We start from the raw sequence: 18,207 nt of genomic DNA, 5'->3' as shown, positions 1-18,207 counted from the left end.
AGAGATTCAACAAGACATTAAAAGGCATGATCATGGGGCTCCCAGAAAAACTCAAAAGGAGATGGGATGTCCTCTTGCCATGTCTGCTTTTTGCTTACAGAGAGGTGCCACAGAAGGGAGTAGGATTCTCACCCTTTGAACTTCTGTTTGGTCACCCTGTAAGGGGACCACTTGCTCTTGTTAAAGAAGGCTGGGAGAGACCTCTTCATGAGCCTAAACAAGACATAGTGGACTATGTACTTGGCCTTCGCTCTAGAATGGCAGAGTACATGGAAAAGGCAACCAAAAACCTTGAGGCCAGCCAACAGCTCCAGAAGTTTTGGTATGACCAAAAGGCTGCAATGGTTGAGTTCCAACCAGGGCAGAAAGTCTGGGTTCTGGAGCCTGTGGCTCCCAGGGCACTCCAGGACAAATGGAGTGGCCCTTACCCAGTGCTAGAAAGGAAGAGTCAGGTCACCTACCTGGTGGACCTGGGCACAAGCAGGAGCCCCAAGAGGGTGATCCATGTGAACCGCCTTAAGCTCTTCCATGACAGGGCTGATGTAAATCTGTTGATGGTAACAGATGAGGATCAGGAGGCAGAGAGTGAACCTCTCCCTGATCTTCTGTCATCAGACCCAAAAGATGGCTCAGTAGATGGAGTGATCTACTCAGACACCCTCTCTGGCCAACAGCAAGCTGATTGTAGGAGAGTCCTACAACAGTTTCCTGAACTCTTCTCCTTAACCCCTGGTCAGACACACCTGTGTACCCATGATATGGACACAGGAGACAGCATGCCTGTCAAAAACAAAATCTTTAGACAGTCTGACCATGTTAAGGAAAGCATCAAGGTGGAAGTCCACAAGATGCTGGAATTAGGAGTAATTGAGCGCTCTGACAGCCCCTGGGCTAGCCCAGTGGTCTTAGTCCCCAAACCTCACACCAAAGATGGAAAGAAAGAGATGAGGTTTTGTGTGGACTACAGAGGGCTCAACTCTGTCACCAAGACAGATGCTCATCCCATTCCTAGAGCTGATGAGCTCATAGACAAATTAGGTGCTGCCAAATTCTTAAGTACCTTTGACTTGACAGCAGGGTACTGGCAAATAAAGATGGCACCTGGAGCAAAAGAGAAAACAGCATTCTCCACACCTGATGGGCATTATCAGTTTACTGTTATGCCCTTTGGTTTAAAGAATGCCCCTGCCACCTTCCAAAGGTTGGTGAATCAAGTCCTTGCTGGCTTGGAGTCCTTTAGCACAGCTTATCTTGATGATATTGCTGTCTTTAGCTCCACCTGGCAGGATCACCTGGTCCACCTGAAGAAGGTTTTGAAGGCTCTGCAATCTGCAGGCCTCTCTATCAAGGCATCCAAATGCCAGATAGGGCAGGGAACTGTGGTTTACTTAGGCCACCTTGTAGGTGGAGGCCAAGTTCAGCCACTCCAACCCAAGATCCAGACTATTCTGGACTGGGTAGCTCCAAAAACCCAGACTCAAGTCAGGGCATTCCTTGGCTTGACTGGGTATTACAGGAGGTTTGTGAAGGGATATGGATCCATTGTGACAGCCCTCACTGAACTCACCTCCAAGAAAATGCCCAAGAAAGTGAACTGGACTGTGGAATGCCAACAGGCCTTTGACACCCTGAAACAAGCAATGTGCTCAGCACCAGTTCTAAAAGCTCCAGATTACTCTAAGCAGTTCATTGTGCAGACAGATGCCTCTGAACATGGGATAGGGGGAGTTTTGTCCCAAACAAATGATGATGGCCTTGACCAGCCTGTTGCTTTCATTAGCAGGAGGTTACTCCCCAGGGAGCAGCGTTGGAGTGCCATTGAGAGGGAGGCCTTTGCTGTGGTTTGGTCCCTGAAGAAGCTGAGACCATACCTCTTTGGGACTCACTTCCTAGTTCAAACTGACCACAGACCTCTCAAATGGCTGATGCAAATGAAAGGTGAAAATCCTAAACTGTTGAGGTGGTCCATCTCCCTACAGGGAATGGACTTTATAGTGGAACACAGACCTGGGACTGCCCATGCCAATGCAGATGGCCTTTCCAGGTTCTTCCACTTAGAAAATGAAGACTCTCTTGGGAAAGGTTAGTCTCATCCTCTTTCGTTTGGGGGGGGGGTTGTGTAAGGAAATGCCTCCTTGGCATGGTTGCCCCCTGACTTTTTGCCTTTGCTGATGCTATGTTTACAATTGAAAGTGTGCTGAGGCCTGCTAACCAGGCCCCAGCACCAGTGTTCTTTCCCTAACCTGTACTTTTGTATCCACAATTGGCAGACCCTGGCATCCAGATAAGTCCCTTGTAACTGGTACTTCTAGTACCAAGGGCCCTGATGCCAAGGAAGGTCTCTAAGGGCTGCAGCATGTCTTATGCCACCCTAGAGACCTCTCACTCAGCACAGACACACTGCTTGCCAGCTTGTGTGTGCTAGTGAGGACAAAACTAGTAAGTCGACATGGCACTCCCCTCAGGGTGCCATGCCAGCCTCTCACTGCCTATGCAAGTATAGGTCAGTCACCCCTCTAGCAGGCCTTACAGCCCTAAGGCAGGGTGCACTATACCATAGGTGAGGGTACCAGTGCATGAGCATGGTACCCCTACAGTGTCTAAACAAAACCTTAGACATTGTAAGTGCAGGGTAGCCATAAGAGTATATGGTCTGGGAGTTTGTCAAACACGAACTCCACAGCACCATAATGGCTACACTGAAAACTGGGAAGTTTGGTATCAAACTTCTCAGCACAATAAATGCACACTGATGCCAGTGTACATTTTATTGCAAAATACACCCCAGAGGGCACCTTAGAGGTGCCCCCTGAAACTTAACCGACTATCTGTGTAGGCTGACTAGTTCCAGCAGCCTGCCACACTAGAGACATGTTGCTGGCCCCATGGGGAGAGTGCCTTTGTCACTCTGAGGCCAGTAACAAAGCCTGCACTGGGTGGAGATGCTAACACCTCCCCCAGGCAGGAGCTGTAACACCTGGCGGTGAGCCTCAAAGGCTCACCCCTTTGTCACAGCACCGCAGGACACTCCAGCTAGTGGGGTTGCCCGCCCCCTCCGGCCCGGCCCCCACTTTTGGCGGCAAGGCCGGAGAAAATAATGAGAATAACAAGGAGGAGTCACTGGCCAGTCAGGACAGCCCCTAAGGTGTCCTGAGCTGAGGTGACTCTAACTTTTAGAAATCCTCCATCTTGCAGATGGAGGATTCCCCCAATAGGGTTAGGATTGTGACCCCCTCCCCTTGGGAGGAGGCACAAAGAGGGTGTTCCCACCCTCAGGGCTAGTAGCCATTGGCTACTAACCCCCCAGACCTAAACACGCCCTTAAATTTAGTATTTAAGGGCTACCCTGAACCCTAGAAAATTAGATTCCTGCAACAACAAGAAGAAGGACTGCCCAGCTGAAAACCCCTGCAGAGGAAGACCAGAAGACAACAACTGCCTTGGCTCCAGAAACTCACCGGCCTGTCTCCTGCCTTCCAAAGAACTCTGCTCCAGCGACGCCTTCCAAAGGGACCAGCGACCTCTGAATCCTCTGAGGACTGCCCTGCTTTGACGACGACAAGAAACTCCCGAGGACAGCGGACCTGCTCCAAAAAGACTGCGACTTTGTTTCAAGAAGCAGCTTTAAAGAACCCTGCAACTCCCCGCAAGAAGCGTGAGACTTGCAACACTGCACCCGGCGACCCCGACTCGGCTGGTGGAGAACCAACACCTCAGGGAGGACCCCCGGACTACTCTACGACTGTGAGTACCAAAACCTGTCCCCCCTGAGCCCCCACAGCGCCGCCTGCAGAGGGAATCCCGAGGCTTCCCCTGACCGCGACTCTCTGAAACCTAAGTCCCGACGCCTGGAAAAGACCCTGCACCCGCAGCCCCCAGGACCTGAAGGACCGGACTTTCACTGCAGAAGTGACCCCCAGGAGTCCCTCTCCCTTGCCCAAGTGGAGGTTTCCCCGAGGAAGCCCCCCCTTGCCTGCCTGCAGCGCTGAAGAGATCCCTTGATCTCTCATTGACTTACATTGCGAACCCGACGCTTGTTCTAACACTGCACCCGGCCGCCCCCGCGCCGCTGAGGGTGAAATTTCTGTGTGGGCTTGTGTCCCCCCCCGGTGCCCTACAAAACCCCCCTGGTCTGCCCTCCGAAGACGCGGGTACTTACCTGCAAGCAGACCGGAACCGGGGCACCCCCTTCTCTCCATTCTAGCCTATGCGTTTTGGGCACCACTTTGAACTCTGCACCTGACCGGCCCTGAGCTGCTGGTGTGGTGACTTTGGGGTTGCTCTGAACCCCCAACGGTGGGCTACTTTGGACCAAGAACTGAATCCTGTAAGTGTCTTACTTACCTGGTAAAACTAACAAAAACTTACCTCCCCCAGGAACTGTGAAAATTGCACTGTGTCCACTTTTAAAGTAGCTATTTGTGAATAACTTGAAAAGTATACATGCAATTGAAATGATTCAAAGTTTCTAATGTACTTACCTGCAATACCTTTCAAACAAGATATTACATGTTAAATTTGAACCTGTGGTTCTTAAAATAAACTAAGAAAAGATATTTTTCTATAACAAAACCTATTGGCTGGATTTGTCTCTGAGTGTGTGTACCTCATTTATTGTCTATGTGTATGTACAACAAATGCTTAACACTACTCCTTGGATAAGCCTACTGCTCGACCACACTACCACAAAATAGAGCATTAGTATTATCTCTTTTTACCACTATTTTACCTCTAAGGGGAACCCTTGGACTCTGTGCATGCTATTCCTTACTTTGAAATAGCACATACAGAGCCAACTTCCTACAATATGGAATCAATAATGCTAGAATACTGACCGCATTTAAAAGCTGGAGCATTGCACAAATCTGAGCACGTATGGCCATTCTAAGCCTTGAGCCCTCACCTTAAACACAGCTCTGTCAACTGGAGAGCAACACAAGAGCATGCGCGCGGTCATATCCCCTGCAGCCGAGGAGTAGCCCAGAATTAATCTTTAGAATCAGTTAAATCACCTGTATGTGGAAGGTTCACATAAAAAATTAACATCGCCCGCAACCACTATTTTAAAACATTGATGCAGTCATTCTACAAATTCATTCAGCTGTATCAGGGTCTGAAACCCAGTTCAGAGCCAAACGATCTAGCATAAACATTGATTATTACAATCTTACAGCCCTCCGAAAAATTAAGCTGCACGCCTACCACATCTGGTGAGTTTATGTTTAAAACCAAATGAGGCATTGCATTTTCTTGCTTAACAGTATTAGGAGACCTCCCTTAGCCCAACCACTTCCCCTAGTAGACTGAGCCCCCACGTTGTATGTTAGATACCCGTCCAAAAACACCGGGTCTGTTGCCCAAGTCTCTTGGAATATGCAGATGTCATTTTGGTTAAAATAAGTAACCCAGTCAGTGTCCACCAGTTTGCTGCTCACCCCAGCCAAATTCCACAAGAAGATAGACAGATTAGAACTATTGCCCATACATCTTGAGATCACCTCCCTTCTTCCCTTAGCCTTTGATGTAACTGGCAATTGCCCCCACCCTCTGTGACCATTTCATTAGATGCTTAACTAACAGAATTGAATAGTCAATCATTGCCATTAAGGGAAGGGCTTACGTTGGAGTTAAATAATTTACCATTTGTCCCAGGGACATGAATTTTATTGGGGCCAGCCACTCTTCCAACTTCTTTCCTACAAGTTACGAGAATAGCATTTTTAGTGGAGATAACTTCAATCTAATACCAGAACTCAGGGTGTCTCTAAGATAGCAGGTATAATATTAAAAATCAATTAAGTTACTCACTAACAGGTTGTCCTTCTGGAGCACAGAAATAAAATCATAATCTGATCCTGGGAACTATGCCTTCTTGGCTCTATTACATCTACTCTTATAACTGAGGAACAACTAAATAATCTTATTAATCAAAGAACACTGATTTCCATGGGATCCTGGTGACAGCTTAGAGACCCTAACCATATAAATGATTCTTCCTGACTCCTCTACATCTAAGGACTGGTGCTTTAGGACTAATGGCTTTCCTCTGGCAACCACTGCTGATGGTCTAGGGCCCTATCTTAACTCTTAAACAATCCTGGTACCACATTATAAACAAAGTCCTGGCAGTGTGCCCCCACTGGCTTAAACTTGTATTGAGCGTCAGAATTCCCTCTGACAGAATGGCCACCATCTAACAAAATATATCAGTTGTTTCATGCTTAAGTCGCTGTTTTTTTACCCAGAAGTTGTCCCCAGCATCCTCAGTGCATACAGTAATATTATTCATAGCTGAAATATTAGCTAGGGTATTATTGGGACGCTCATGGAGCAAGTCCAGGGACAAAATCTGGTCTTCCAACGAGGCAATATGAGCGGTCCAACGAGGCAATAGGGGCCCACCCTCATTTGATCCTGAAACAGTCACTGGCCCACTCACGCTCGAACAGCTACAGGTTTGACCTGACTCACTTGTTACTTTCTCCAGCGATCTAAGCAATAGTCTTTTAACATCGTCCAACTTCTGATGAATAGACATCAAATTGGGACTGGACAAGACCCTCGTCGGACTTCCTTCTTCCAGAGATTCGGTAACCAGGCTCTCGCCACCAACAGGCTGACCCTCAGATTTGAAGGCAACAGTTGTGAGGATGCCCTTGTTCTTCGCCAGTAGCCCAAACTGAACACATAACATTCACTACCACTATAACCTCAGGGCTAATAGGGAAACAAGCTATCTCCTTGTCAGTAACAGTAGTTTCCTTATTGCAGCACTGTGCAACTGACCCATCACATAAGCTCCCTGCCATCACAGGAGGTGCAGTTTTACTAATAAGTTGCCCGCTTGCTTGCTGCTAGTCTTGCCCTTATTCTCAACTAACGCAGATTTTTTTTTTTAACATTTCTGTTATTTTGATTGATCGAGGGACTCTACTAAGGGAGGTTGCAGACACATTATTACCCAAAATAGCCTCTACTTCTTCAATCAAGTTAGCAGTATGTGCTAGGGTGTTACTCACACTGCACTCCAAAGATCGAGTAGAGGGCCTCTTAGACTTTTTAGCGCCACTAGAGATAGAGGGAACATCTTCAACGTTTTGCTTGCCAACACTGGGACAATGAATACACTGTACCATTTCACGCTTAGAAAAATGTGGTGAAGATTCGTGTTTTTAGTTCCTTTTTGAAGGCCTGAGTGATTTTGGAGGACAGATTTATCGAAGTGAGATTTGGAGCACCAGGCAGGATTGCCTGGTTGATAATTATGCCGCTGCTGTAGCTAAACTGAGAGACCTACAACGAGCAAAGTTTTCAGGTTGTCATTCGAATAGAATGGTAGCATTCTGTCCACAAATATTAACGGCAAATCTCAGTTGGAACTGCTTTAACGCGGGTCTCAGCAATCACACAAATCTCACACATTTCAAGAAGAAAAGCAAGGCAAGCCTTTTTATGTAAGAGTTGCCATCCTACGTTGAAACCACAATATTTCACTAGCTCCGACATCCACTATATATAAGGATTGCATACTGCACTGGAATGGGTTTGGCTACGACAATAACTGGCTCTTCACACTGGTCAGTGATACAAAATGGCTACCTGCCACAAGCAAGTGCTTTTCAAATCAAGTAATCAAATAAATACATACATGTGTCTTACAGCATTATTGTCAGATTCTTAAACGTGATGGTGATTAACAGAGAACTTGAGAAATGTGGGGAATAGGGACACTAGTTCAATGCCTGGTTGCTGTGAGCCTCCAGTGTTGAATGAGAATGAATGACAAGGTTTATTTCGGTTTTTGGTCGGATCCTGGTGAGGAGCCAATCACCTTTAGAGGTGGATATTGGTGAGGAATGACTAGCAAATTAGGGTAGACCTTTGAATTGTCAAATAATACATCTGTTTGTCACAATACTGCCCTGTACCATTTGCATATAACCACTGTGAGCACACTTTGGATGTCAGGTGTAGAGGCTCCCAGAAGTCCAGAAATATGAATGAATGTTATTGGTATATGTGTGGAAATCTATGTGGGACACTTGATAAGAATGGAGAGAAATGTGCAATGAACATCCTTATATGTGACAGCAAACCAACATGAGACATAAAGAGTGCAAGATTTTTTAACAGGCTGTCAGCCAAAAATGAGAGATGCTGAATTCCTACTGTGCCTGTGTAGCAGGTATTTCGCTCTCAGGCAGTGCCTATATTACATAGCAACACAATGAAATATTTCACATACTACTTCTTCAACATCGCATGGTGGTTTCATTTTTTTAAATTAATTGGTTCGTGGGAACTGCATCCTGTATCAATACTATGCCAAAAACTATACCAGAAGAAGGAATCCTAAAAACTTTATTAGAATCGGGTACACTGTTATTATAACTATGTGCAATGTATGTAGATAATCTGATTTTGCAGAAAGTTGGTAGTATAAAAACACACAGCACATAGGTTATGCTTACCTTGGAGAGTTGCTCATGAAGCTCCGCCAATGTTGGCCTGGGTAGTTTGGTACCGGTGATGCTGCCGGTATTTCTATAATAATCAATCTTTGGAACAGCTTCCATTGTGTTATGGCCAAAGGTCTTGAGGTAATATGAGTTATTGTGTGTGTCATATGTGTGAAAGGCTCCATCCGACTTGACAGTGTCACCGTTATTAAGGATATTGCTGTACCCAGGCCGATAGTTTACTCTAAGTCCATGCCGGTCATCAGTAAAAGATGTCTCCTCATAGAGCGGGGGGTCCTTGTCTTCTTGGAATCCCGCGTTATCATGGCCTTCGGTGATAACATTGACCTGAAAGCGGGTAGGACTGCTGGGATTTCCATCCAAGAAAACGTTTGAAGAATTATTCATTGACATGGCAAGTGAATCTGTCCAAGGACTCCGAAGCTGAAAATATATCTATCACCAAAACGGTTCTTATGTTGGCAAAAAAACACAAATTAGGGTAAACTCAGAACGGCATAGTTGCAATGTTTCAAACGACGCTCGCTTGAATACTTCCGCCCAAGACGTCTTCTTGCTTGTGTTGTAAGTCTCACCTAAGGCACAAAAAAAAGAATAAGTAAACAAACAGCGAATAGACTCTTGGTTTCCTACTGACCTGTGATGCAAGCATCTTTATTTCAGATGGAACGAGCTTAGAGCACATGCTTGATTTATCTCATTAATATAAGTGTAATATGCAGAGTGTTTTTTTTCAGTGTAAATGTGCATCAAGTGTTTGGCACATATTTCCGTGACATTCCGTTTCTACGATATTGGTTAGTAGAGACCAGTGCTTCAAATGGGCCGGTACTGTCCGGTACTGAGTACCGGCACTTTTTTATTTGGAGAGGGAGAGTACCTGCACTTCTCCAGAAAAAAAGTAATACTTTTAATTGGAGAGTACCGGCCCTTCTCAGAAACAAGCAGGTACTGCACTTTTTCCATTTCAATCACTGGTAGAGACGATATAGAAAACATTGTGCAACGTTTTTATTTTTTTACTGATACATTCTCCAACGCATTCACATATAATCATAATGATAAATTGTTGCTGTTTGTTTCAGAAATACCAATACATTTTTATCCAACTACTGCTACTGGAACAGTTAAGAGAATGTTCTGAGAATAGCATTATAAATATTATTTAAGTTCTCTATAATATCATTCAGCAGTCGATATTCAATACATCCCATATAATCACTGGCAGGCAAATATTTACACTTATGTTTTAAGTTTCACCAAGCTCCAATGAAAGTGATCCACACTGGGCATTTCAATACTTGACTGAAAGAGGAGCTTAGAGATGGTCACCAAATTATACTTGCACAACTCAGAGTTTCGCAGGGGATAGTATTTTAGCCACTGTCATATTGTCATAGACTGTGGGATCCTATGATTTGTTTGCTAATATTTCACGTATTTCTATTGTCATTGATGTTTGTCCCTATAGCTATTTTCCTATAATAGCCGTTCTAATTAATAATACATCTCTCCTATCTGAATTTACCATTGTTGATTATCTATGCCCCTGATACACTATCAAGATGCACAATAACACCTCACCATAATGTCAAGGGTCACTGAGAAAACCCAGAACCATGAAGAAGGAGAACCCTGGATGACTGAGAAGGCTATGATGTAATACTATAAAGAAGTGTGCTCCGTAAATTTGACATCAGTCTCTGTAATGGCCTTTTTAGGTCTTCCCTGCAGACTGTCTGAGACCTATTGTGATCAATAAGCAACACAGAGTAGGCTTTGGGTCAGCTGCATACTCATGATTGGAAGGCGTTCTTGTTTATCATACTGCCCTTCATCTGATTTGATGGCTTTCCTCCCTATTCTTCTGTTTATCCTACCCAAGGAACATTTTAGTCCTGCTGTGCTTTGCTTAAATGGCATATGTCCTTCCACTACTGATGTCAGGCCTTGCACTGTAGTGCATATGATGAAATATTTTCTCCCCTTTATCTGTACCCACTTCCCTCACCTTGCCAACCACAGCCTTCTTTTTATCAAAAGCTACCTCCTCGTGCCTGCTTGCCCACTTAGCCCCATCTTGAACCAAGTGCCAGTTGCCACTGTATCAGCAAGCGACTCTCTTAAAATGTTTTTTTAACCAATCCAAGTTAGCCAGCTTTGCATGTGAATATGTGTGTTGGGCACCTTACAATGAATTGTATTATTCTTTAAGAAAATTCATTATAAGAAGGTCACAGCAGATGCACGCACAGCCGTGCTGGCCATCTTTTAAGGGATAATCTTAAAGCACAAGAAAAGTTGTTTAAAGATTGTCACCATGCATGTGCATGCATGTTGGCCATCTAGAAAAACAATACAAGCATTAAATGAGCAAGATCTATTGGCTTTGCCAATGCAGGTTAATTTACTCAAAGCAATTCAAATGTTGTAAGAAGGTCAAAGCATTTCTATTGTTAAGAATAATTCTAAGATTTTGGGCCTGTAAACCAAGCTCTAAAACATCTCTTTTTTGTGCAACAGGTGTGCCTCCTTAAAATAGGGGTGGAGCCATAGTTACAAGTGTAAAGTTACTATAGCCAGAAATTACCCAAAACAGTAATCACTAAGACCGGGAGGTAGTTCATTACTACTCATGGCCAATCACCAGGACTGCAGCAACTTCCTATAAAAATTAATGGAGGCAGGGGCTTACAATAGAACTCCATTGCAAATAATGTTAAAATAAATGTATATAGATAAACGTTTGAAACAATCATCAAGTGAACAACTAATACATGGTGGTAACCAAGTTACTAAACATTCCAAACAACAGCAGTTGAGGTTTATAACTACATACTCTCAGAGTGCCACACAAGTTCGAAAGATTTTGGAGAGTCACTGGGCAATTTTACTTATGGACCCAACAGTGGGAGAAATTATGGGACAATACCCACAAATGACTTTTAGAAGAACAGCAAATTTAAGGGACAAATTAACACACAGTCATTTCCAAATTAGAAAAACAAACTGGTTACAGAAACCTGGGTTTTGGAAATGCAGTAGCTGTAAGGAATGTAAAATTGGTGTGAACAAGAAAGAGTACTCTACAAATACTGGCATGGAGAGAGTGATACGCAAACATTTGAATTGTAAAAGTCGTTACACAGTATATGTGATTGAGTGCCCTTGTGGGCTGAAATATATTGGCAGTACTATATGTGAAACTAAAAAGCGAATTTTAGAACATATTCGAGCAACTATCAATACAGATAGGAGCTATTCAACGGCGAGACACATGGAACAAAAACATGATAGCAAGTGGGAACTCATGACATTTTATGCAATTGATCAGGTACCAAAACTGGAGCGCGGTGGTGATAGAGAAAATAAATTATGCCAGCTGGAATCCAGATACATACTGGATATCCGATCTCTCACTCCGTTAGGTTTAAACCAGGATGAAGAGTTATTTGTACACCTATAAGGGTTAAAAAGCTTGCCATTTATCTAACTGAATTTCATCATTTTTAAGATGCTTCTCCTTGGGGGTTTGTTTTGGCCTATATGTTAGTAAAGAGAAAAGAGAAGAAAATATTCTTCCATTCTTTTATTTCTGAGGGAAGAATTATAGGATTTTGCTTCACCCTTCACTTTCCCTTCACTTTCCCACCGTCATACTCTCCTCCTCTCCCACCCTCCCCCCCTCCCCTTGTTCTTTCTCACCTCCTCTCTCTGTCTTTCTTAGTTATTATTATGATGGACATATATATATTTTTGGCGCCAAAAATTGAAGATTTATTGCAGTAATAACATCAAAATATACTGACATCAGAGGTGTAGGTTTAAGTGCGGGCCATTGTTAAAATAGAATTTTGGGGATTGTGCTATTATAGGCAAGAAATGAATATGATCCTTATTCTATTAATTAAAAATTAATGAGGCTCCATGTAGCATGTTAAAACACCTCTAGAACTGTTCTAATATTGTTTTTCAATCAATTCAACAAACAAAATCTAAAATAATACATGTTAAAACAATTTAATTTATTTGAGGAGATGTTATAAACTACATCTACCAGAAGACATAGCAAATGGGAAATTTAGGAGACAAACATCTCGGATTTTTGTAACAATATTATAGTTGGTTGAATAACATTAGTAAAAAAAGTTTTTGTTTTTTCTTGCTAAAGTGTATATATTTTGTGATGTTGAGGAGCATTTTTTGATTTTTTGATGTTTGGGTGCAATTTTAGTAGTATTTTTTCTGTTGAGTCTCGGTAGTTTATTTAAAGCGCTAAATGAGTACACAGGAAACACCTGTGAACAAGGTCCGGTGTGACCGAAACGCGTCAGGGGATTCCTGTCTTGTTTGTTTGTAATTCCACAAATGGAATAAAAGTTTAATTATTATTTGCACAACGACAGAGTGCGGTTCTTTTCTCTTGACCAAGTGAAAGAGAAATCCCATTCTTTTGAAATACGGACGTCCTGCCTTCAATCAGAACCACCGGTGAAATAAGTGCGCCACAACACGCTTGTCAGGACAATTCTCCTCTTTTTATATATATATATATATATATATATATATATATATATATATATATATATATTAATTTAATACTTAAAGAGTATATATCACTTAAAAAAAATATGATATCATATTTTAACAAACTTGTTTAATTTAGAAAGACATGTAACCAATATTAAAAATAATTAAAGTAATTTAAACTAGTTCTGGGCATAAATATTTGCAAAGGATAATAAATAACAAGTAAATACAAACATTTTACTTTAGGTAGAAATGTTTCGAAAAAATATTACAAAAGTAAGTATAATGTTATTTAATCCATTTAAATTAATTAAATATGCAATTCCAAATTAAGTTAATAGTAGAAAGTTACTGGTAGTAACTTTTCACATATAGACAGAGTTACCTACCACCATGTTGGAGCTCTCACCATGATAAAGTATAGGGAAAATGAAAAAGTTTATTAAACTTTAGAAAAAATAGTAAAACTCTAAGTATGTTAAATATCAATGTAAATATGTTTTTATTTGTGTATTTATTTATTTTAAATGGAGAACAAGCATTCTAGATCTCTATTACCTAATTCTGAATGATATATTTATTCAATTTAAATATATTAAATTAAATATAAATTATTTTTCAAAAGATTTATCAGAAAAGCCTAACCTAAAGCAAAACGTTCATATTTAATTATTATGTATTAAAATTATAAAGTTATGTATAGAATTTATTTAGATTAATTTAATTAATTTGTAAACATTAAATTACATTTATTTTGTAATAAAACAAGGTTACTAAAATATGTTACCATTAAATAATATATATTTTACTATATTATATTATATTTTAACATTAAACTACACACACACACATACACACACACACACACACACACACACTTTTATCTTCAAAATGACACCAAAACAACAAAAATCTAATGTAGAGGACCGGGATATGAATTTTCAAAGTTTAAATTAAAAAAATGTGCATTCTAGCGCCTAAAACATAAAGGGGGTCATTCCAACTTTGGCGGGCGGCGGATGCCGCCCGCCAAAGTTCCCCCATCGAAAGACCGCGGGGTCATTTCGACTTTCCCGCTGGGCCGGCGGGCGACTGCCAAAAGGGCGCCCGCCGGCCCAGCGGGAAAGACCCTGCAACAATGAAGCCGGCTCCGAATGGAGCCGGCGGAGTTGCAGGGGTGCGACGGGTGCAGTAGCACCCGTCGCGATTTTCACTGTCTGCAAAGCAGACAGTGAAAATCCTAATCAGGCCCTGTTAGGGGGCCCCTGCACTGCCCATGCCAGTGGCATGGGCAGTGCAGTGGCCCCCAGGGGCCCCCCGACACCCGTTCCCGCCATCCTGGTTCTGGCGGTGTAAACCGCCAGAAACAGGCTGGCGGGAAGGGGGTCGGAATCCCCATGGCGGCGCTGCAAGCAGCACCGCCATGGAGGATTCTCTGGGCCAGGGGTAATCTGGCGGGAAACCGCCGGATCCCCTTTTCTGACCGCGGCTTTACCGCCGTGGTCAGAATAGCCCTGGAAGCACCGCCATCCTGTTGGCGGTGCTTCCGTTGCCCTCCGCCCTGGCGGTCATAGACCGCCAGGGTTGGAATGAGGGCCAAAGTGCCAACCACGCCTATCTGGTCGTGCTGAACCAGGACATAGTCAAAGTTTTAGGCTGACTGCGATGGACTGTGGGTCACATAGATTAACAGGTAGGTCCCGGTCTAGAATTTACCTTTGCAACTATTCACTTTTTTGGAGCTATTCTTTTCAACATCGAGCGATCGGGTCCTTAAATCCAGAGTTCACTTTGATGACGGTGACTTGCTTCAGTGTGATGCCTTGGTGGGTCTCTGGGGGCCTTTGTCCTTGGTGGCAGTGGCACGGAGCTCCAGAGTCTTCAGCGGGGCAAGCCAGTGCAGTCAAGCCGATTCGCAGTTCTACACGCCATCTTGACTCTCGACATCGAGCCGGTCTTCTTCTGGACGTTTTTCACAAAAGCTGGCAAAAGTTCCCAAACTTTCAGTTCTTCTTATGAAAAGTTCCTTGAGAGTCAGCAAGGGTTCACAGCACCAGCCAAGGGTTCAGAAGTACTGGTTTGCCTCTTGGAGGTATGGAATTCCAACTCCCACAATGCACACAGTCCAAGAAAATCCAGCTGAAGCCGTTCAGGTGAGGTTGTTCTCTTAGTGGATGTGGCAGGTTGTTTCTTCCAGTACTTTTCTACCTATTGCTGCTCAGGGAATCTTCTCCTTAACCTTGAAGACAGGCAAAGTCCTTCTTGTGTGGAGCCTTCAAAGTCCTTCTGAGTGCATACCTCTGCTGTGCAGCAGGCCAGTCCTTCCTCTTCAGATGTTTCATGCATAGGTCTGAAGGGCTCCAGCAGCTCTCCCATATGTATTCCACAGTCTGGGCTGGAAAGAGGGGAGGCACCCCTACCAATGAGGTTCAAGTTGCCATCCTCTGTGATGACCACTTCCTGGGAAGTGTGAGATATGTTTCTCCCAGAATGCAGTTCCTCAAACATAAAAATTGAGAAATTCTCTCCTTGGACTGCAGGTCTGGCTAACTGAACCCACAGGTGTGGGTGCATTTTCCCTACTCTCTCCTTCCAGATCCTCCCCTAATCTAATTAGAGGGGCTCCCATCTGGCTGGGGATCAAGGAAGAGGGGGCTGACCCAGGTCCTTTGATTTCTGTACTTCTACCTGTGAAATTCAGTTTATCTCCCAGACCCCTTCCTACCCTGGCTTCTCCGGGAAACAGATCTCCTCTCACCAAATGGCTGTATTGTTTCAGCCCCAGGTCTTGTCACACATACTCACGGGGTCAAGCTGTAAAAAGGCTGACCAATCAGAAGAAGCTGCTACAGGACTGCTTTAGGCTACTTCAGTATAGTAAGTTCTAAACTACTTTCCTGTAATAGTTATAATAAATCCAACCTTGGCGAGTTGTTAGATTTATTGTAACTATTTTTTTCATAACTTGTGTTGAAGGCTGCTTATTAGTAGAGGTAAGTACATTAATGACCCCAGACAATGTTAGGTTCAGTTAAGGTCTCAAAACACCAGCCCCTGGCTCAACTCCTGGTAGCTTGGCAATGTGCAGGCAGGTTTAACTTAGGAGACAGGTATGTAAAGCATTTAAATACACCAATACAGTAAATCTGTAAGACACAACACAATAAAAATCCCACACCAATTAATAAAAATAGTAAATATTTTTATCTTTAGAATGAGACCAAAATGACAAGTCCAATATAGCGACCCAGAGTTATGCATTTTTAAAGATGGAATAAAAACATGTGCTTGCTAGAGCTTAGATATCAATAGCACCAACCGGGGACATCTGATCATAATTGACCAGGTCAAACTCATAGTTTGAGGCCGACTGCGTTGGAGGCCTGTTCGGATACACTGAATATGAGGCCTGGGTCAAAACTTTACCTTTGCACTTAGAAACTTTTCTAGAACTTTTCTCTGCTGACGTGGTGCAGTCTACCTCAGCAAGCTAATTTCAATGCAACATCGTCGGACTGCTTTTCCTCAAGACCCCAGTCAAATCCTGGAAGTCTGGAGCTTTCAGTGGGTTGAACCTGGAATCATGGCCAAGTCGAAGTTTAAGGTAGTCAGCTTGACTCACGACGGCAAGTCGGTCTACTTATGGACCTTTTTCCAAAAGTTGCTCCAAACTTCTGGAAGTTGCTCTTCAGGGTTCAAGGTGTCCAAAACACAAATCCAAGAGTCTAGCATCACTGAGATAGTCCTTGGGAGTTTAGAACTTCAGTCCCCACAATGTAACTGGCCAAATTCTTAAAAGTCCACTGGACACACTCCAGGCTGAGAACTTTTGTGATAGTTGGTGCAGGCAAGCTCTGTTAACCTGTTGCTTTCAGGGAGTCCACTACTGAGTCTGGTTTGACGCAAGGCAAAGTCATTAGGGCTGTTGTTCCAGTGTGCAACAGGAAGAGTACTTCAGCATGCAGTCCTCTTGGTGGCAGACCAGGGTTCCAGCAGGGCAGTCCTTCGTCTTGTGGTTTCAGGCAGCAGATCTTAGTCGCAATGCAGATCAGCCACTTTTATTCAGTCACCTTAGGGGACAAGCACGGGGCACCCTTGTCCAATGAGCTTCAGGGTGCCACACAAAAGCATGACAGCTTCCTCCAAAGTGTATCATTTTCTTTTCTCATAAAGCACTGCCCTTAAAAAATCCAAGATGGATGATTTTTCTCCAGATGAGCAAGACCTGGCTACACCAACCTTCTGGTGTGGCTCATTTCCATTAACACTCCACCTCCGGACATCTGCAAATTCCTTTCCTGGGCCTGCTATCTATCTGTGGGGTACAGGGTAAGAGGACAGCCTAGCTGGCATTCCTTTCTGTCCTGCTTCCTTTGAAGCCTAGTTTGATTTACCCAGCCCCCTTCCTAGCCTGACCTCAGCATCTGCCAACCTCCCACATCAGATAACCTCTGCTCAGTGCAGGCCACTTTTCCCCTCATTAAACCAACCTGGCTAATCCAGTTAAGGCTGACTAATCAGGAGAGACCACTAGCAGGGGTCAAAGGTCACAAACCTCCCAATGGGGATATCTCAGGCCCCCTTGGGCCAAACTGGGCGATCTTGGCCCTTGCCACCTGGAGCACTTTCTTCAGGCCTCTTGGCCTGAACCAGTCTCACTGACTCCCTGCACCAGTCTTCCACTTGTGCGGCTCTCTCTGGGCAGTGCTCCCTTCTTGCACAAATGTCCAGTCTTTCTCCCAACTGGTTCTCAGGGGGAGTAAGGAGACCAGCTTCCCTAGTCCTGGGGGGTACTCCACTGGGTCTGGAGTGAATCAGGGGCCAAGACCTTGCCCCAGTGGGAAGTCAGGGGGTTCTTCCTCCCAGTTGTTAAGACACCTGTCTTCAGTCCCAGTGTTCTGCAGAAAAGTACATCCAAGAGAGAGGTCTCTCCCTTGTACAATGCTTTTAAGAGGGGGTAGAAGTGTTCAGCAAGGCTGCGCCTCTGACCTATCCTGATGCGCCACATCACCTCTCTGCCCATTTGCAACATCACCTCTCTTCCCCTGTCCCGACCATCCGGCTCAATCTTCTGGGATAACTCAAAATGGCACTGCCCAGGAGTCAGTTGCTACATGTGCTCTGAGGATCTCAGCTCCCCTTCTCCCTGACATTCCTGCCATGGTCACCCCCAGAAATTCCTCAAAGGAGCCCCTCC

At 43.9% G+C, this 18,207-nt stretch overlaps 1 protein-coding gene across 3 annotated transcripts in view; it reads right to left on the bottom strand.

Annotated features, from left to right (window-relative positions):
* The window catches only part of SLC12A1 (solute carrier family 12 member 1), a 372,378-nt gene that overhangs the window by 336,862 nt on the left and 17,309 nt on the right, over positions 1–18,207 (bottom strand). For all 3 annotated transcript variants that reach the window (XM_069222497.1, XM_069222494.1, XM_069222496.1), the window contains exon 2: positions 8,472–9,055. In XM_069222497.1, coding sequence (XP_069078598.1) covers positions 8,472–8,873 — 402 coding nt within the window. In that variant the 5' untranslated portion in view covers positions 8,874–9,055. The remainder of the gene's footprint in view (positions 1–8,471; positions 9,056–18,207) is intronic.

This window comes from Pleurodeles waltl, chromosome 3_1 (genome assembly GCF_031143425.1).
Source record: "Pleurodeles waltl isolate 20211129_DDA chromosome 3_1, aPleWal1.hap1.20221129, whole genome shotgun sequence".
Lineage (NCBI taxonomy): Eukaryota > Metazoa > Chordata > Amphibia > Caudata > Salamandridae > Pleurodeles > Pleurodeles waltl.
The sequence above is the reverse complement of the archived record's forward strand: the minus strand, read 5'-3'. Positions and strand labels throughout refer to the sequence as shown.